Source organism: Triturus cristatus, chromosome 1_1 (genome assembly GCF_964204655.1).
Source record: "Triturus cristatus chromosome 1_1, aTriCri1.1, whole genome shotgun sequence".
Taxonomy (NCBI): domain Eukaryota; kingdom Metazoa; phylum Chordata; class Amphibia; order Caudata; family Salamandridae; genus Triturus; species Triturus cristatus.
In genome coordinates this window covers 77,678,187-77,699,483 of record NC_140579.1, presented here as the reverse complement: position 1 = coordinate 77,699,483, position 21,297 = coordinate 77,678,187, and the positions used below count along the sequence as shown (strand labels likewise).

The following is a 21,297-nucleotide window of genomic DNA, read 5'->3' as shown; positions in this document are numbered from 1 at the left end:
CAACTAACTGAGCATAGAGAGTCAAGTCAATGACGTCACAGCATCGTGCTCCCACACCCTGAAAATGGTAATGAAGATTTACAAGTGCTCCCCTACCACACCAGAAAGACTGTCAGCTTCGCCTTCGTCACCATCAAACTATACTGCGAAAACACCCTCACTGCCGGAATCTCCAAACAACCAACCAGAAGGCTTTATTCCATCCGGAACTAAGCAGCAAGACTGATACTCAAACTCCCACACTGGACCCACACACACACCACACCTCAGGGAGCTCCACTGGGTCCCCGTACACATATGCCCTCACTTCAGACTCCTTACACATACATTCAAGACACTACAAAACTTTATTCCCCCTTACCTGAATCACCTTCTGCCAACCACACAGACTCCTCCGTTCTGTCCAACTCCTACTTGCACATATCCCATGCATACACAGAAACAAAGCCAAGGGCCGGGCGTTCTTGCACGTTGCTACTAAAGCCCAGAATGACTTACCTCCTCACATCTCAGCCTCCTTCTCGCTTCTTGAGTTCCGTAGTAGGCTGAAGACTTGTCTTTTGGAGTAACCTCGCTATAGACAGTTTAGACTCCAGTACTCGCATAGCGTTAGGATACCCTCAAGGTTGATAGCGCGCTCTACAAATACTTGTAACCTAGCATAACCGTATCAAGCTCATCCAGATGGAATTACATTGGCTCCACTTGCCAGGCCTCAACATCTTCAAATCAGATGCATCATTTACAAAGCCATCACGAATAACACCCCTGCTTACTTTACAGACAAGCTCACCAACTCTGGTGTCACTCGGCACACCCACAGCCTGGACACCATCAGGCTGGAGACTAAGAACACTACATCACAGTATAGAAGCAAGACACAAACTATCTCAGCTTTTATCACTCGTTGACCTTATTCTTGCCTTTGACCCTGTACACAACTCTTCTGCCGTTTGGTGCTGTACAAGTACCATATAAATATAAACCTATGCGCATACACACATGTATTAACATGCCCAGATAAATAGCAATTCATGTTCCCTATTAATTTCCTGCAAATTGAATCTGCAAAATTTAATGGAGCAAAACCTTATCGCCCACTGTAATTACTGCATGCAATAAACACCTCCTTGTTTATAGATGTGTGTGAGGGGATTGTCTTTTAATGACCCACTTGTAATCAGGCACTGAGTGTTAAAACTATTATTTAATCAATTGTTTCATATTTAAAGTGGTCTTCAGCCCCTCCCAGTCAGTTTATTCATTCCGCCTTTTTAATTTCAGAAATGCTCTTAAGTGTATCAATCTCTGCTTCTATTAAAAAGAAGAGGAAGAATGTAGTGGAAAGTTAACATTAAGGTCAATCTATTTAAGATGAACACAGGGACACAGAGTGTAGCAGCCAAGATAGAAACATAACAGTTTTTGTTCCAGACACAGGTTCCCTTTGGCAATGCTTCTTGCAGTTTCTCACCGGACGACTGGAATCTTTTACAAGAATGGCAGAAGGAGCTCTATGGGAACGTGATGAAAGAAATTCACCGGGCGCTGATCTCGCTGGGTAAAGTTGCAGTATTGATCATTAATATGAGACGTTGCTGTCATCCGGATACTGCATGTATGGATTCTTGCTTTGAAGTTCTGTCTTTGTTCTATCACTTTCATTCTTCCAGCAGTAATGTTGTGGGTGTGTCGAGGTGGAGTGGGTACTCCTGAAAAACAGGCCGCAGTGGTTATGATGCATGCTTAAAGATTGTTAGTGGTAACAAGCATTTGCAATGCAATAGGTCACGCATTTACAAGAGTTTGAGCTATTGGCATTGTAAATGACAACGCCAATAGCTTAAACTTTTGCAAATGCAAGACCCATTGCATTGCAAATGCTATTTTTGGAAAATCTCCCCATGCTGCGCTTTCACTTTGAACTGAGAGCCAATCATTTGCAACTAAATAACAAAGACAAAGGGGAAATTGGAGGTTTTAATCATCAGACGGGTAAGACCTCAAAAGTGAGCATTGCTTCCCATTAGCCGCCACAGATAATCAATGAAAAGACAGACTTAGTTTGAGGTCTACAGACAAATTGGTTGTTTAAAAAAATAATTGTTTTCATGCAAATCTTTTTTTACATTTTTTGACCAAAAACTGGCCACACATGTTTCACGACATCAAGGTCTCTTCATCAGGGCCATACAATGGGCTACAAAGTAAAAGTTAATGTCAAAACAGACAGTGATCATAACCAGATACAAGGAAAGACAAGAAAAAGGTAATGAATGAGATAAATAAACAAAACAATCATTACATCAGAATCACTTGTGAATATCTTCTGGATAAAATAAAATTGAAAAATCAAAGACACAACGGGTTTGTGAACATAAACAAAGATATGCAAAGGATAGACCCATAGGTACCAATCAAAAAAAACCCATACTGTAGTATTGAAACTATTGTTATCAATATAGTGGACACAGTCCCCTCCTTTTCAGTGATTCCTTTGGGATGAGATAGCTATAGTTTTACTATAACATTTATCAGTGGAACATTTACCATAGAAGTACGTGACAGGATATGACGACAAAAACTCAGTAGGAGTGGATGGAGGTTGGCGGGGGATAGCTCAGAGAAAAAATAATACCTAGGGGGAAACTGGCATCATAAATGAGTTCAGAAAGGCCTGGTACAGGCACAGAGAGTTTGAGTAAGCAAAGATAAAGTTGCATACCACGTAGAGTCTGGGTTTTCAAAGAACGCAAGGAGTGGGCAGGCTGAAATGGCTTCTCTTCAAATGTAATTTCTGCTTAGTTTTGCAAATGCCCTCTATTCCTCCAAGGCTGTGGAAGCTGTTACTTCATGTTACTGCAATGTCAAACAATACAAGAAATACTTTTCTTGAAAAAAAATATAAGTGGTGCAATACAATTTCACACGGGAACAGAGCAGATCTTTTTTTAATCGACCTCTACATCTTTCTCCACCCTCCCACCCAAGTAACTGAATGGCGTGTGCGCTCAGACAATGTCTGAATTGCTTCCCTTCATATGACCAGAAATCTGGGATACTGTGTGCAGTCTGTAAATACGGCCCTGAGGAATACGTTACAGTAGTCAAAGTATGCTGCTTGCGAGGCAGGATGGGGTTTCTTAATCGGTTCAGTCTGTTTGAGAGCGGTACTGAAATTACATTGCGCTTCCCAGCATGCCTTGTGTTGCTGGTGGAGTAAGCCGCCCCCAGGTTTGTTTCTGGTTTACATCTGGTTATAGAGTTTGTTAGTAGCAGCTATGTTGGTGAAATTAGAAAAATAATTGGACATTATCAACCATCTACAGATGTAAAACAAGTGAGAAGGGGCGGGCATACTTCTCTGTGGGGCCAACGGTTGCACATACCCCTCGTTCGCACACATTCTCTTTTCCTGCACACAGCGTTTGAAACAAGCATTTGCAATGCAATAGGTCTCACATTCACACGATTTTGAGGTATTGGCATTGTTAAATGACAATGCCTTCTATTTATGTTTTGGGTTTTAAAACATAAATACAAGGCATTTGTTATTTACAATACAATACAATACAGGATGACACGATGTAAAAAGGACTTCCATCTCCAGCCCAAAAAACAGATACTAAAATAAAAATAAAAAATTGACTTTATACACTAAGACAAGGGGCCTGTATACTCTACATAGTGGTGGTTTGGCATTATCACTGTCCGTCAATATTTCTGAGGAACCCTAGAGTCACCAAACCTGCAACAATAACATGGCAGACCCCAACAGATTTACAACGCGATTACACTTAGCCAAGGGCAACCTGGGAGAGGAGCCAGGGCTCTGTTTGGATAGTGGGAATAAATGAGTAGAAGGGAAGGAGTGGAATTTCCACCCAAGGTTTTAGGGGGTGTATCCTGTACTGCCCATCACAGGTCCCCCCTACCTATAGCCCCACACCTATAAAACAGATTCCCCGTTCAGAACAAAAAGATGGGAGGAAAAGAGATTAATAAGGAGATTGGATGTAATGGAGAGCTACTCAATCAGTCGGAGTTTGTCAAAAAGGGAGATAAACTTATATCAATCTTTCTAATCAGGGATGTCCATGAAGAACACATTATATGGGGTTTGGGTGCTGCCAACTTGATCATTTCTTGCCAGTCCCTTAATTAAACAATCGATTCAGGACTTTATTTTTTTTTTTAACTTCCGAACTGCCACAAGGTGGTAGTTTAGACTTGAGGCAGCAGCAGAAATACTATATTTGGACGAGAATGAATGAAACTTTTCATGAGCAAAATGAAGCAATGGAGATGAGGGAGATATATAAATATCACAAATTACAACTATTTGCACAATGAGACACTACAAGCTTCTTGGTGCATCCCTGTGTTGGAGGAGGTGAAATGTCTGGCAGGCATTTACTGCACTGTGAGAGGTGGACATCGGTGAAGTTTGAATGGGAGCTTCTGAAGGCAGTGAAAGGCCCGTTGGCAGCGCTACTGTGCCCACTCCAACTGAGCGAGACAAGGAGGTGGAAAGACACGGACAGAGTGACACTAGGACACAGACACAGTAACAGACGCGTATTTACAGACCCTGAGATTTATAGAGATAGACAGAGGAGCATAAAGACATGGGTAGACTTCCGCTACAACTTAATGCAGACACAGGGTAGAAAGGTGCATGGCACTCACACCAACACGTAGGGAGACATTAATGGGGCATACAGGAATGAGTGAATTGGCACTGACAATTAATTACAAACAATGCAAAGATTGAAACTTTGAGAAACTTAGAGAGACTGAAAACGGAATAAAAGGCTTAAATAATTAATGTGACCTTGTGGGGGTTGTGAAAAGTGACAACATGATGCCAAAATCAACTGCATGGCTATTTATTGCACAGGACCAGTAACACATTTTTTAATCATCATGCAGCACTCTCGAGGCTGATGTTTACCCAAAGTCACTAGTTAATTATGCCACAAAAAAAGACATTGTTTACTAGACACACAACCAAGCACTTCACAAAGTTAGAGAGTCGCAAATCTTAAAGCAGTCAGATTTATTGCTTACCCGGCTGGAAAGCGGACTTCAAACTGTCTGTAGCTCCCTGGAATGGTTCAGGACAGGCACTGGAGCGTCTAATCAGCAGCCCCTGCTCCCTGCCCTGTCTCGACCCCTCCTCGGGGCCCGACTTTGTCCATTACTCTGAGGCCTGGTCTGTACTACCTGTCACGGTGCAGCACTGCACCCAGGGTCTCCTTGCGCCTCCCGGGACAGCTTCTCTGCCGCATCGGGGTTTCTAGTTTTAGACGCTTGGCCATAGCTAACCCCTGGCAACGGCTGGGCTCAGCACTGGCCCCCCATCATGGAGCGAGGAGGGCGATGGCTGCCGTGATGGACTGCTACTCCGGGAAGCATATGAAATAGGCCTCCCGTCCCAGGCGTTGCGACTGCGAACCCGGGCTGCGGCATTAGGTGCACCTCAGACAGCTTTCCAGGCTGACGGGGCAGGAAGGGGAGGCTAACGGCGCAATGGGGTTGAATGAGGAGCGGACAGCTTTATTTCCGGTTTCTACCAAGATAGGAACCCATAATGTAACAGCACAGCACCAGCAGGAGCGTCTGCCGGCGCTGGTTGAAACTTTAAGTTGTGCACTGCTCGCGCGCTGCAGCAGGTCAAAGATTCTATCCCTCCTCGGGGCAGAAGTAATTGCGCAAAATCAGACTGACTCTCATGACGTCCGTGCTGAATGCCGTGGTGTAACATTGTAGACAAACCTCGCTCAGCTGAGCCAGACCCCCAGCTCCAAGCAGCAGATCGCAGCTTGCACTAGCTTGCTAATTCGGTAACACAGTGGTTCTAAATGCTAATTAAAGCTCTCCGCTTGACAGTTGAGGAGGCGCTTTGAATGGGTGACATCGCATTTCAGTGCCGTGATACGGTCCACCTCACTGAAATGCGGTGTGTGACACTTGGCAGGGCTGCCTTGCTTGCCGCCTGCTCCTCCTTCTGCTGCTGAGCAGTGGGGGCGGGTAGAGGGAGGGGTGTCATGCGGAACACCTCACTGAAATGCGACGTGTGCCTTGCTTGCCGACTGCTCCTCCTCCTGCATTGCTGCCCCTGGCCTCTGCTGCTGCGCAGTGGGGGCGGGTAGAGGGAGGGGTGTGATGCGGTCCACCTCACTGAAATGCGGTGTGAGACACTTGGCAGGGCTGCCTTGCTTGCCGACTGCTCCTCCTCCTGCATTGCTGCTCCTGGCCTCTGCTGCTGAGCAGTGGGGGCGGGTAGAGGGAGGGGTGTCATGTGAGTTCGGGACGGTGCAATGCTGGTAGGCATAGAGGGCTGCTGTATGAAAGTGAAAGTGCGGTATGGCGCACTGTTATAAAGTAAGAAATGGATGGTTTTGACTGCCTTTTTACATAATAAGTGCGGTCTGCACGCTACAATGAAAGTGAAAGGGCGCATGGCGTGCTGATTGTTGCAGGAAAGCATGTCGGGCCTGCAGTACGAGAAATTAATTAAAGAAAAGAGTGCTTACAGACTAAAATAAACGTACTGTGTAACAGCCGAAGTAAAAGAGCAAGTCCTCATGGGAGGTTACAAATGAAGACAGGACGGTACCCAGGAGGGGCTAACAAGTCTATTACCATTCAGAAGCCACTATATACGAAGGACAATGACACAAGCCACAGAAAAATATGGGTGGAGATTGGGCGTGGCTTCAAGTCCATACCCTAATACAGCATGGCTTTCAGAGCAGCCCATGCGCTGCCTAGGCTTGACCTAAAAAGGGAACGGCGGCCACTGGACTGGGACAGTAGTAAATTAGGGCATACTTTGGACACGAAGGGCATGCTTGGCTGGTGGGGGTAGAGGCTGCCCGAGAAGAGGTAGTACTGACCAACCGTGTGCTGCGAACAGCCAAAGGCCAAAGTGCGGCCGGGCATTGGCTGCTTTTGAAGGGTTGGGCGCAGAACCTTCCTGTCCATACATTAAGCTAATAATATTAGCCAGTTAGATGTGGTTTCTATGATATCTAGGCCTGAGTAAGTTGCCACTCTGCTATTGCCCACTCTATTAATTCTGCTTTCCAGGCTTTTCCTTCGGGCCTTAGACCTCACCCACTGTATTGCAATCCGCCTCCTCGTCAACATAATACTGAGCGCCAAAATTCAGGTTTTCATTATGGAGCATTTTCTTTTGGCATCACACCCAACAGGCACATTTTGATAGAGAAGGATGCTTGCATCTGCTGCAAACTGCGGGCCTGGTGGGGTATTTCTTAGTCAATTTATTTGGCCTCAGGTAGGTTCAATATAAATGCAGAAAACACGCTCGCTAAAATGTTGCCTTCACTCGTTCACATGATGTGAGGAACCATGTGTTTTTGCAGTGCCCCCCTATATTTTTTCCCCAATTGTTACCTCCTAGATGCTGATTTTCTGACTGCGAGTTTGCCCTGGGCTATGCTAACCAGACCCAGGGCCAGTACTCTGATTAAAAAGGTATATAGTAATTAGGTATAATTACAGTTGGCAATGACAGACTCCTCTAAATCCCTAGTATATAATGGGGCAAGAGGGATTCAAACTACCTATAAGTCCCTAGTATATAATCGGGCCGGGAGGTTTATAGGCCCAGTTTACTTCCTGCACTGGAGTGTGCACTGTTGTTTTGCCTGCTGTCACTTTTAAAGGCAGCCCTGCTTTGCAGACTGTCTTTAAAAGTAGATTGTATGCAAATTTGACTTTGGAATTAAAGGTACTTCCAAAGTGCTAATCTACCTTATTTTTACATAAGTCTCCCCTAGGTGCCCCAAGGGTGGGGTGCCATGCAGTTACATGCAGGGACATTATAAAAGGTGTTTTATATGCCATAGTGAGTGAAAAACAAACAATTTCCCTTTTCCCTATTGTAGACACTTCGCTTCATAGGCTAATATTGAAATATTTTATTTTAGTACATATAACGATAGAAAAATATCATTCAAGGATTCAAAAAGATTGGTAATGATAAATCCAATGACTTGCCACTGTTGAATTTACCATAAATAATGGGGAAGAAATGTTATTGGGCTTCCTTTTTTGTGAGCCCAAATCCAGTCTTCTAGCAGCCTCTCCTGATTAGTCAGCCTTAACAGGCTTAGCCAAGCCGCTTTGATGAGGTGATAGTGGCCTGCGTGAGCAAAGGTTATCTGGTGTGGAGAGCTCTGCAGCTGCAAGGAACAGGTCACAAGGGGGAGTATCAAACTGGACTTCAAAGACAGCAGGACAGCAAGGAATGCCCCCCTGCCAGCTGGCAGGCCTAGGAATGGAATTTGCAGAAGGTCTGGTGGGGGATTGTTAATGGAAATGAGCCACACAGGGCTCGGAAAATCCACTCGTCCAGTGTCAATAGCGAGCCAGATTAAATCGGGACAAGCTATCTTTAGGGCCTACTCGCCCATTCTGGCGAGCTGACAAAAGGTGTTCCACTTGCTCACAAAGTAAATGACCAATAAAAATGCCTTTAAAATCTGTTATCTTGTCACATTTTTCCTCTTCCTGTCTCTCTACATTTACTTTACTTTCTGTCACTGAAGTTAGAGGATTTTGTAAAGTGACCTGCGTGACAGTCAGGATGAGACCCGTTCACGGGTCAACTACATTACAGTTAGGTTGAGTAGTGTATTCAAGTTACTAGACATGCAGGTGTAGTAAAATGTTTGATTTTTCGAGCCCTGCCACATGAGTAGGTTGGTTTAGCTATGTTTTACTCTGCTGGAGAAGAATCCTCCATCTTGGATTTTAAAGTGCAGTGCTTTGTGGTACAAGAATATGCCACACTTTGGAGGAGCTGTCATACTTTTGGGTGGCACCCTGCACCTGATTGGACAATGGTGCCCCCTCCCCCCTCGCTTGGTGCCCCAGAGCATTGAATAAATATGTGAGGGCCATATTTGGTGTTATTTTAAAGATAAAAATATTTCTTATTTTTATAACATGGTGTGGTATGTTTATTGTGTGTTGTCTAACGTATTTAATGTATTGGTGTTTTTAAATGCTTTACACACATTTGTTTACTAAGTTAAGCCTCCCTGCTCATTGCCAGCTACCAGCTGTTGAGCTATGGGCTAGTTTACTGAGACCTTGACTGAAACTAACATTGCATTGGTAGCCTTATTCATAGTGGTAGGTTCATACTTACCCCTACTAATAATCCACCTTCCAACACATGCCCTCATCCATTCTGCCACAGTCGGTTCATCTGAACAGTCAGCACTCCACTGGTCCATAGCTTGGTCATGCCACCTTTATCTATCACTAAGGCCGCATGTAGATGTGTTATTCAGCTCTGCCAAGTACTATGCATCAGGGTACTTGGCAGGTGTCTGCATCACCTCGCCAGTCCCATTACCTGTTGTACGACTGCATGTTCCTGTTATTTATATGGGGACAAAATCCAAATCCCTCGGGCAGTGTGTGCTAATGCATTCTGATGCAGTTGAGAGTATATAGAGTTCCTCTTGTGAATGGGAGCATTTATGCCCCGAACACGAACCAGATGCATGTTTTCGAGTCTCTGGCCCTGCAGTTGTCACGAGACATGCCAATTGCAATGGTGTTTGGAGGAGATTATAATTGTGTGGAAATGTGACCCTGGCTAGGTCAGTTCCCCCTCTTATTGGCTAACCAGTAGTAAAATTAACTTAGACTATCGAGGATGGGCGATAAACTGAGATTTGGCTGACGTCTGGAGACTAAGGTATATTCCTCTTATAAACCAGTTTATGATCTACATGTCCAACTGGATAGACTGATGTGCTTCCCGGAATTAGTGAGATCATATACATAGAGTATTCTACCAGCACATTAATGGACCGCGGGCCCTTCATTTTCAGAGTTGTGTGGAGATGACAGCTAGCACCAATTCCTTCATGGAGGCTCTCGCCCTTACATTTACACAAACATATGTTTAGAGATCCCTTGGGCAATGCAGGTGGGAAATATTTTTGAATCAATCATGGCACAACACACCACATCAACTTAGAGTGGGATGTCTTTAAGGGTGTGGTACGGGGCTTTTGCATCAGTCAAACAATAGGAGTGCAAAAGTCCTTAAAAAACAAATTGATCAAACTGGAAGGCAGCATGCATGCGCTGGAAATGGCTTTCCAGTAGACCCCTTGATCAAACCCATATTAGGAAAATGAGAAACATGCAACTGTGGTGGCACAGTTAAGGGCCCTGAATGATCAAGAACACTTGGACTCCACACATGCAGAGAGTGGCAGAGCAGAAACTGCTGGCCTGGTTGTTATAACCTGAAGGGAGGAGCTAGCTGCTCAGTGACTGAGATTAATAGATCACTAGGTGACGTCGTGTTCTGTCAGTGTGACATGCACATGGTCTTTATTCAACATTATTGAGAACTGTGTGACAAACCACCCCCGGTTCCTGAGGAGGAAATGGAGACATTTCTGGATAGGGTAACATTTTCACAGTTAGCGGTTGAAGAGTGTGAGACATTAGGTGGGCCAGTAATGGAGTCTGAAATTAAAGAAGCCATCAAGGAACTTGCGAGGGGTATAATGTTGAGGATGTATGGGCTACTGGTGGAATTCTATCAGACATATGTGGTCTCCTCGGCATCCTGTTTGGCCGCCATTTATTCTGGGTCATAGAAATGGGGTTCCTAGCTAGACACTACTAGAGAGGCTCTGATTGTCTCCATCTCCAAGCCCATAGTAATGTATTTGCAGTAGCCTTATCCCCTCTTCACGAGGAACTTGTATTACAAAATCATCAGCAAATATTTGCTGTCACCCACCTCAGGCTTGTATTGGAGACAGGCTGTTGGTGCAAATGTCTAAGAGCAGAAGAATGCCTTCTTTTTAAAAGTTACAAACACAAAGTACCTTGTCTGAAATTATTTACACACAAATTGGTTTGATGTAATCAAGAAAAGTAATTAGCATGACCACTTCTTCATTGCGTTATATTCGTTTTACAATTTATAGGTTCATTTTACAAGACAAATAATAACCATTGGATGACATAACCATTAGTTAAATATATAAACTTCAGTGGCCCACATCTCATTCATGAGTGCCTAAAACCAACAGAAAACAATGTAAAACATTACCTAGTTTGAAAATCAGTTAAAAATGTACTAGTTCACAACTCTGTTACAGAAGGAGTTGCATTTATTTCCCTCAATTACCAATACTCCTGAACTAAATATAAAACATCAGGGGTTAGTACACCTTATTATTCTGGCCAATATGAGGCCCCAAATCAGTCACACAGGTTGCCTCTCCAAGGTAAGCACTTCCATATCATCCAAAAGCTTGGCAGTCGACGCAATTCAACCTCTTTTGTTTTAGGGTCTCCTCGGGCTAGAGAACTAGGTACAACTTACTAAAAGTGGCCTTTTTTTAGAGTGTAGTGATAAATTTGACTTTAGCAGTAGAGAGGATTTTTACCATTCCAGAGTTAATAAACATGACAGATCTACTCCCACTCAATCTAGAAATTAAGTGAACTAAGGCATCCCCAATATTTTCCTATGAGAGGGATGGGCCTCACTGTAGTGAAAAACAAATTTAAGTGTTTTTCACTACCAGGACACATAAAACTTAAACGTACATGTCCTGCCTTTTGGTTGCACAGCACCCTTCCCTATGGGCTACCTGGGTCCAACCAGAGAAATGTCTTAAATGTAATAAAAGGAGAGTGCAACTCTTAGCAAGGGGTTTTAAAGGCCAAGTTGACATGGCAGTGTAAACTGCACACACAGGCCTGAGACATCTTTAAAGGACTACTTAAATGGGAGGCACAATCCATGCTGTAGGCGGTCCACTAGTAGCATTTAATTTACAGGTCCTGGGCACATGTAGTGCACTCTACTAGACCATGTTTATGGGAGTGAGCACAAGCACTTTAGCACTGGTACAACCGCGATCTGGTACAGGTAGGATCTTTATTCCATGGTACAACCGTGATCTGGTACAGGTAGGATCTTTATTCCATGGTACAACCGTGATCTGGTACAGGTAAGATCTTTATTCTATGGTACAGTCGTATTCTGGTACAGGTATGTTCTTCATTCCATGTTACAATCACACTCCGGTACAGGTGGGTTCTTTATTCCAAGTTACAATCACAGGTTGGTAGAGGTAATTTCTTTATTCCACGCTACAATCACAATCATGTACAGGTAGGTTCTTTACTCCATGTTACAATGACAATCTGGTATAGGTGGTAGGTTCTTTATTCCATGATACAATCACACTCTGGTACATTTCGGTTCTTAATTCCTTGTTACTATCACACTATGGTATTGTAGCTTCTTTATTCCATGATACAGTTGCAATCGGTTACAGGCCGGTTCTTTGTTCCATGTTACAATCACGATCTGGTCCAGGTAGGTTCTGAATTCCATGTTGCAATAACAATCTGGTACAGGTGGTAGATGTAATATTCCATGATATAATCACACTCTGGTAGAGGTAGGTTTTTTATCCCATGTTACAATCACACTCTGGTACATGTGGGTTCTTTATCCCATGTTACAATCAGACTCTGGTACAGGTAGGTTCTTTATTCTATGTTAAAATCACACTCCGGTACCGGTGTCTGTTCTTTATTCCATGTCACAATCACAGTCTTGTACATATGGGTTCTTAATTCCATGTTACAATCACAGTCTGTTACATGTGGGTTCTTAATTCCATGTTACAATCAGTCTTGTACAAGTGTTGTTTTTATTCCATGTTACCATCACACTCTGGCACAGGTAGGTTCTTTGTTCCATGTTAAAATCACAATCTGGTACAAGTCAGTAATTCATTCCATGTTACAATCATAATCTGGTACATGTGGGTTCCTTATTCCATGTTACAATCACAATCTGGTACATGTGGGTTCTTTATCCCATGTTACAATCAGACTCTGGTACAGGTAGGTTCTTTATTCTATGTTAAAATCACACTCCGGTCGCTTCAGAGTAACTTGCTGCAGGTGCAACACACCATACAATAATACCTTATGGGTGCAGCAAAGGAGATCTGGGAAGCATCGCAACACAGAATATATCAGTAGGGGGACAAGTCAAGTAAAATGCTGCATAGACTCTGCCTGGTAGACAGAGCCCCCGCTGCGGTCCTGACCTTACGGGACGCTGAGGGTAGCCTTTGCTCATCTCCGGGAGGGTCGCTCAAGAATTCGCACGGCACTTTACCTCACTATACGAATGTCGCAAGCAACTCTCAGAAGCCCAAATAGCGGAGTTTCTCAGAGATATCCCACCCCGCAGACTCGCTGACCAGGTACGGGAGCAACTAGAAGCCCCAATCACACTTGATGAGTTGAGCGGGGCCTTGCATGACATGCGCCTGGGGTGGGCCCCTTGACCCAACGGATTCCCCATAGAATTTCTGCCACCGCACATGCACATGCCAGGCCCACATCTACTGGCAGCAATACAGGATGCCCATGAACAGAATATATTACCCTGGGCGTGGCGTCACGCGGAGATTGTTTTATTCCTCAAACCGGGTCGCCCGACGGAGAAGCCCTCTTCATACCGCCCAATTTCCCTCATTAACTTCGAACCAAAACTCCTAGGGAAGGTTCTGGCGGATCACCTGTGCACCTGTGAGGCGGACTTAATCCATCCAGACCAATCAGGCTTTATGCCATACCGAGACACCTGTCAGAACATCTGCAGAGTACATAACGCCGTGGCATTAGCCCCAGAATTAGGACGCCCAGCGGCTATATTATTGGCCGACATATACAAAGCATTTGATTCTCTTAGCTAGGTCTATCTCTTCCAATTACTCGAAGTGGCTAATTTTGGCCCTCTATTTACAACGTATGTCCATTTGCTATACACTGACTTGACGGCCTCCGTGCGTATAGCAGGTCATCGCTCACACCCCTTCCCTATATGCAGGGGCACGAGGCAGGGATGCCCCCGCTATTATTTGCTTTGGCTGTGGAGCCCCTGGCTGTGTGGGTTTGGAGTGACCCAGTTTTCCGTGGATTTGAGTCGTCTCAGGTGAGATCGGATCGTATTGCGCTGTATGCGGATTATGTCCTCTTCTTTTTAACGGACCCGTGGTTCTCAGGCCCACACCTCTTGCAAATCCTCAGAGGGTTTGGGTAAACTACGGGCCTCCACACCAACCCTGCTTAATCCGTGCTTTTTCCAGTATGTGACAACCAGGGGCGGGGCACCTGGGCGACGCAGCTATCGCACGCGACTGGGGGTTTTAAATATTTAGGCATTTTTATGTCGCCCTGTCCAAAGATTTCCTGGGAACATAATATTAACCCGGTACTTACAAGTCTGAACAATGAAACAGCAATTTGGTCCTCCCTCCCCTTATCGTTATACGGGTGGTCTGCCAAGGATTCTGTACCAACTTCAAAATTTCCCTTACAGTATACTGAGGTCCTGGTTTGCGCAAGTCAATGCCGTACACATTAAATTCCTGTGGAATGGGGGAGCGATCCGTGTATGCATACTACAGCTCATCTCACCTCCTAATAATTAATGAATGGTGGTATAACTCCCCAACGGACTCTGCTTTTGCGCTAGAGCATGCGGCAATGGAGGAGGTTCCCCTTCTTCAGTTCCTGTATAGCTCTAGGAATCTCAGTGTACTACCCCCTGCGAGTAGAACTGTGATTCGGCTCTGGCGGTACAAGGTGAGGCAAATGGAGTGGCGCGGGACCCTGACCCAAACAATCCCCTTGTGGCAGAGCACGTACTTGCGCCCAGTGACGGCCTTGCAGGGGTTTTGACAATGGGACTTGGTGGGAATATCTGCGCTAGGAGATGTGATGCAGGGCACTACATTGAAATTCTTTCAACAGTTGCAAGAGGAATCGCACTTACACAAGACACAATTCTATAAATATCTTCAATATCTTCAACTACGTCATGCACTAGACCCCCTGATACGTGCTCTAGAAACCCTACCGGAATGCCATCCACTTGAGGGCCGTCTACTGATGGTAGACCTGGGGCTCCATAAAATCAGGCAAATATATCAAACACTGACTACACACACACACGAACAACACTTGATAAAACTAGGAGAGCATGGCAAGACGATATCTCGGATTTGACAGATGATGACTGGGCCGAAGCCATAGCCAACCCCCGGAGTGCTGCGGTGTCTACACGCTACCGCCTCATTCAAATCAAGTACATACACCGGGCCTATTACACTTGATTCTGACTTTGGAAAATGGGGGTAATTCAGCCACCTACCTGTTTGAGATGTGAAAGGGAAAAGAGTAAATTTTTACACACGGTCTGGCGTGTCTCTCTTTAGCAGCCGTTCTGGAGGAGGGTGGCTTCTTGCCTTAGTGACATACTTTCCTGGGAACTCCCGCTAGATCCGAGACTTTTCCTTTTATACCGCACTGGATCGGGGGTAACAAATAAAAACAACATTTCCTTTTTTTGGCTCTTACCATTGCCAAACGCGACATAGCCCAGCTGTGGAAGGGGGTCCAATGGAAGGCTAAGCTAGATAGATGTACGGGTGCGGAGATCGTAGTGTTTCTGGCCAGTGATGCCCCCAGAAGCATAGAAAGATATGGACTCTTTGGGTGACATACCGAGGGATAGACCTTCCCCCCCCTCCCATCTTTAGACCCCTGATAGAACTTATCACTCACACCAATGTTTGATACACGTTATATTTCGCATCATGTGACTGTCTGCCTTAGCTTATATGTAACTTTTACGCAAGCACGGGGATCTAGGAATGTCTGCACTGTGTTTGTATTGTTTTGCCTGCAGTTCCTGCAGGAGTTACAATTGTTTAAATACTATGGTACTCCTGATTCATCTTGTTTCCTACAGGTACTGGTTGGGCTATGAGCCATATTGCATCAGGAAAACCAAATAAAATTTGTTATTTAAAAAAAAAAATCACACTCCGGTACAGGCCGGTTCTTTATTCCATGTTACAATCAGTCTTGTACATGTGGGTTCTTTATTCCATGTTGCAATCAGTCTCTGGTACAGGTAGTTTTTTTAGGTCTCGCTGAGCCCAGCACATGCGCTTGCTCGGAGAGACATTTTGTATGTGCGCTTTTTTAAGTGCTGCTTGCTGGCCTAGCGCTTGCGTGCATGTGAGCGTGCACGTGCGCAGCCACAATGCGCTAGGCCAGCCAGCAGCACTTAAAAAAGCGCACATACAAAATGTCATCGCGATCACTTTCGCTTTCACAGCGATCGGGATGATGTTATAATCACTGCACCCGCGCTTTACTTTTAACATTAAAAGTAAAGCGTGGGTGCCGCGATTATACCAAAAGTAAAGTAATAGAAAGAAACATCTATTTCTTTACTTTTGGTATAATCGTGGCACCCGCGCTTTACTTTTAACATTAACCTCTTCAGTGCCCGCCCCTTTCCCCGCCCTGTGCCGGCCGTTGTATTAGCGGGCGGGGTTTATGATGAGCTGGTCTCGTCATGGGCACAGCGCGACCGCGGCCCATGACGAGACCAGCTCGTCACGGGCATTGAAGAGGTTAAAAGTAAAGCGCGGGTGCCGCGATTATACCAAAAGTAAAGTAATAGAAAAAACATCTATTTCTTTACTTTTGGTATAATGGCGGCACCCGTGCTTTACTTTTAACGTTAAAAGTAAAGCGGGGGTGCCGCGGCTGCCTGGTTGTTTAATTGTATCTGCTCCCCCACCCTGTAGATGCCAGCTGCCATTGTCTGAGAGGGAACTCATGTCACAAAACACTCTTTAAAAAGATGCCTCCCAGGTTCTTAATGGAACAGTCTTCTTGTTACTCTGTTTACAATGTAAGCAGATCAGGCTGCATTTTTACCTCCTTGTTCTCCGCCGAGTAGGGATGTCTCTGCATTTGGATGCTGCAATGGAGTTCTATGACATTAACCTGGAAGATTATATTTATTGAACATTCAGGGGATACAGATGAGACCTCTATTAGGCTTCCTTTCTGCAGATCTGAGTACGAACTTGCAATTAAATACACGCTAGGATGCTGTTTGCATGGAAGAAAACTTTGCAAAAAGGAGGTATGTGCCGAAAACGAAGCGGGGAATTATTATTATTATGCAGAACCAGGACTACAGATATGTAACCTTTTCTTCACATGCTCTGCATACCCCTGCATTTAGCGTTGGGTACGGATGTTTGCAACTTCTTTGAGAAGGTCGAGTCACAAGAGCAGCAGTGACCATGCCCATGGTCCACAATGCACCGGCACAGAGGCTCCTCCTCAGATTGTTTTCAGCTCAGCAGGCAAGGGAATCATGCGCAGGCCCCCTCCTCTCTCCCCTCCCCCTGCGGCTTTTTACTTTCAGCGTGAGGGTTCTTCTGGAAAGGTAGTGTTATGCCTTTTAAATGCGTGTTTTTTATTAATTTGCCAAAACTATGAAAACAGGCTTTCTGTATGTAGTCAACTATGCCCTCTGCCATAGTTAAACATCACTTTGATCTGCGCCTCTTCTCCTCACTTCCTCTCCCACGCTGCGCCTCGCTGTGACAATAGCTTCTTTCTTTGCCTTTACCTTCTCTGCTATGCACGCAGCGCGGCGCGGCTGCAATTACCATTCAATTCCATGTGCGCCTCAGAGACAGTTGCTCCGGTCTCTTAGCTAGAGAGCGCCCACTCGTAAAACAAGAGCACTCACAAGCAGAAAACCGTATCCTGCTTTAGTTCACGCTCTATGTGGCAGCATGCACTTGCCTCTCTTCACGCCTCTACTTTCACTTTGATCTGCGCCTCACAGTGGCAGCTGCTTCAGATTTTGCCTTCACTTTCTCCCCCTGTGAATATAGTCTACAATATGCGCTCTTCCGTCTCCGTCCACAGCAACGCTGCCTCACTTTAATGCGCTGACACTTTCTCCACGGTGCATATCACGTTTGGGTTCCTCCCGCGTTCAGCCTGCGCTGCCCTTCCGAAATTTCCTTTAATTTACTGCTTGTTGCAGTTGCCAGGGGCACTTTTTAGGTCTCGCCTGAGACAGCGCTTTAGCGCTGCTCTCGCGAGAGCTTTTGTAAAAGGGGGATCTGGAAGTGCAAACTAGTGCTTTTCAGGCCTCCAAATACAGTGCATGTGCGCCAGGCGCGCGCACCATTTGGCAGCCTGAAAGCACTAGTTTGCACTTTGAAATCCCTTGTTTACAAAAGCTCATTTCGCGGCCGCTTTGATGAGAACATCAAAGCGGCCGGAAAGTGCTCACCATTTGCCACCCCCTCCCTTATCCCACTTCCCTCACAATGGCGACAGCTTGTTAGAGTTTCGTTCCTATTTAAACCTGCAGACTACTAAAAGAAAATAATTCCTTTTTTTACTGTTGGATGAAGCCAGATTTACAAGAGCGATAGTTCATTGCTGTTTAACCAGGTAAGGAAAATTTTCGGTGAATGTACTTTATATGGCATTTGTATTATTATAAAAAATCCCACTTTGCATCACTATTTTCATATGTACTATCTCTCGTGATACTGCATAAACACGCAGCAATTATATGTACAAACTTTGCTTTTTCAATGCCTCTGCCTAACTTTCCTTATTGCTAGGACTTTCTAACTGATTTATTTGTGGCCGCAAGGTGTTTGCCGTTCCTACCTTCACAATTTTCAAACTAACAAACGCAATAAAGCTGTTAAAAATGTTACACTGTGGGATTTTTAAAAATTAAATGCTAGTAAGCACTGTTTAAAACTTGTTGGTGTAACCCACTGCTCCCCCGCTCAGACACTTTGCTGCAGCGGCTCCCGCTTACTATGCTAATTGTTCTATGGAGCCTGTACTTGTCCCTGCCACTCGCCTGTATGTTATCCTTCTCCCTCACTGCCTCATAATTGTTGCTCCATACAAACACGTTTCTTGGCGGCCGCAACGTGTCTGCGTCCTCCCTGAGCACCTTACAAACACTTACCTGCAGTGGCTCATGCTTACTACAGTTATTGTTTGCTGAAGCCTCTATTCGTCCATGACGCTTGCCAGCATTTTATTATCCTCCTTAACCGTCTCACCACTGAGACAGCAGCGCTACATTCTAAGATATCACAACTAATGTGCAAGAACTAACACAGCAAGGCTTTCACTCGTGCTATCTTATATAAATGTACTGCTTAAATGGACAAAGTTTGTTATGCTGTCTTAGTCACAGCTTATACCTTTATTTTAGCCCGTTTTTAAAATTATATTTTATCGTGCTGTTGTTTTAAAGGCAATCGCGTTATATCAATACATTATGTTAATATACTGCCATATGTTTTAGCCTTAATATACACACAGTGCTCTGCAAAGACACAGATAGCAGCGCTATCCCTCCAAATACCACAACTAATGTACAAAAACTGAGACAGCAGCGCTATCTCTCAAACGTTACAGCCCCTGTTAATAGTATGCCTTCCAGACAGAAACACACTGTACCTCCTACTCACACATACACATAGTTGTAATCAACAGTACAATTTATTTTTGGCCATAGCTGGTGCCAGCATTTTATCCTTCTTCTTAACCGTCTCACCACTAAGACAGCAGCGCGATGTTTTCAGATACCACAACTAATGTGCAAAGACTAACACAGCAGAGCTATCACTCCTGATACTACAAAATACACATAAAATACTTTACAAGTATAAAGACTGCAGCACTATCCCTAAAAATAAAACACCTGATGTGCGATAACTAAAACAGCAGCGCTATCACTCGTGCTATTTTATATATACGTAGTGCTTACATGAATAATGTTTGTTTTTTTGTCGTAGCCACAGCTTGGACTTTCTTTTTGGCTGTTTTTACAATTGTATTTAATTATGCTGTGTTGTTTTAAGCCAATCACGTTATATTAATAAGTACTTACACAGCGCGGCGCGCACCACGCATTGTACATAAAATAAGATCTCTTATTTATAACACACACGTTTAATCTGCAGGCGCAGGGCTGCTATGCCCCCTCACCCTTAAGGTCAGGTTTACATCGCCACAATTTAAGATCTAATTTTAAAATCACGAGTGCCAGCTACTGCAAAGCACCTATGGGCCTCTCATTTCCCTAGGTATGCTGCTGCAGTCTACCACAAGCGCTGTGTAAAGGATTAATATAGCAGTGCTATCACTCAAAATACCATGCTATTCTCACACGCATAGTAATGTATAACTAAGCACAAAGATAGCAGCACTATCTTTTTAAATGACAAGTAATGTACATGGACTGAAACAGCAGCGCTATTCATCCAAAGTTACAGCCCATGCTAATAGTACTCCTTCTTGGGAAAAACAGACAGTGCCATAGTACTGTTTAGTAAACGTTATCTTAACACACGGGTCAGTGCGTCACTGTTTTACCAGGAAGGGCGCAGCTCGCTCTAAGACACAGCTCTCTCTCTGCTCTCGGCACTCTGGCCCTGCGCGAAGAAGGGGGGTAGCGTTATTGCTTAAAAACCCCTTGTCTGTTCTCACAATTATGGTAACTTACTTTACACTGCGCGCAGCACACCACGCATTGCAAATAAAATACCATCTCTTATACTTTATAACACAAGCACATTTAATCTACAGGCACAAGTTTGCTCTGTCTCGTCATCCTTAAGGTCAGGTTTACATCTGCACCATCTACTGCACAATCCACTGAGAGAGCAGCAGATGTTTTCAGATAACACAACTAATATGCAAGGATTAACACAGTAGGGCTAACACTCGTGCTACCTCAAAATACACATAAAGTACTTTAAAAGTATAAAGATAGCAGCAGTATCCCTCAAAGTAACACAACTAATGTGCGAAGCCTGAGAAAGCAGCGCTATCACTCGTGCTATCTTATATATACGTAGTACTCAAATAAACAATGTTTTGTTGTCTTAGCCACAGCTTGTACTTTCCTTTGGGCTGTTATTAAAATGGAACTTTTTCCTACTGTGTTGTTTTTAAGACAATCCATTATATTAATAATTAATTGTAAGATACTGCAAAATGTTTGAGCCTCAATACACGCACAGTGCTCTCCAAAGACACACACAGCAGTGGTATCCTTACAAATACCAAATTTGATATACGAGCACTGAGACAGCGAATATCTCTCCAAGGTTACAGCCCGTGCTAATAGTATGCTTCCTAAGAACAAGCATTTGCAATGCAATAGGTCTCGCAGTTACACGAGTTAAAGCTATTGGCATTGTAAATGACAATGCCAATAGGCATTGTTATTTGCAATGTCAATAGCTCAAACTCACGGAAATGCGAGACCTAATGCATTGCAAATGCTTGTTCATAATTAGGATCAGTCGCGTCAGA

At 44.4% G+C, this 21,297-nt stretch overlaps 1 protein-coding gene and 1 long non-coding RNA gene across 6 annotated transcripts in view; one reads left to right on the top strand and one right to left on the bottom strand.

The window, feature by feature from the left end:
• The window catches only part of LOC146869490 (uncharacterized), a 117,572-nt gene that overhangs the window by 25,951 nt on the left and 70,324 nt on the right, over nucleotides 1-21,297 (top strand). For 3 of the 5 annotated variants that reach the window (XR_014960049.1, XM_085599941.1, XM_085599927.1), the window contains exon 2: nucleotides 1,435-1,561. The exons of 1 other annotated variant lie outside the window; for it this stretch is intronic. Coding sequence is in view for 3 of the 4 variants with exons in the window: in XM_085599927.1 (XP_085456053.1) it covers nucleotides 1,435-1,561 (127 nt within the window). In the remaining variant the exon portion in view is untranslated. The remainder of the gene's footprint in view (nucleotides 1-1,434; nucleotides 1,562-21,297) is intronic. One more of the 5 variants, XM_085599935.1, reaches the window with a different exon arrangement.
• On the bottom strand, nucleotides 1,556-6,002 carry LOC146869491 (uncharacterized). The gene is made up of 3 exons (XR_014960092.1): nucleotides 5,071-6,002; nucleotides 2,726-2,859; nucleotides 1,556-1,712 (listed from the first exon to the last, which is right to left on the bottom strand). It is a non-coding gene; the product is annotated as an uncharacterized LOC146869491 (long non-coding RNA).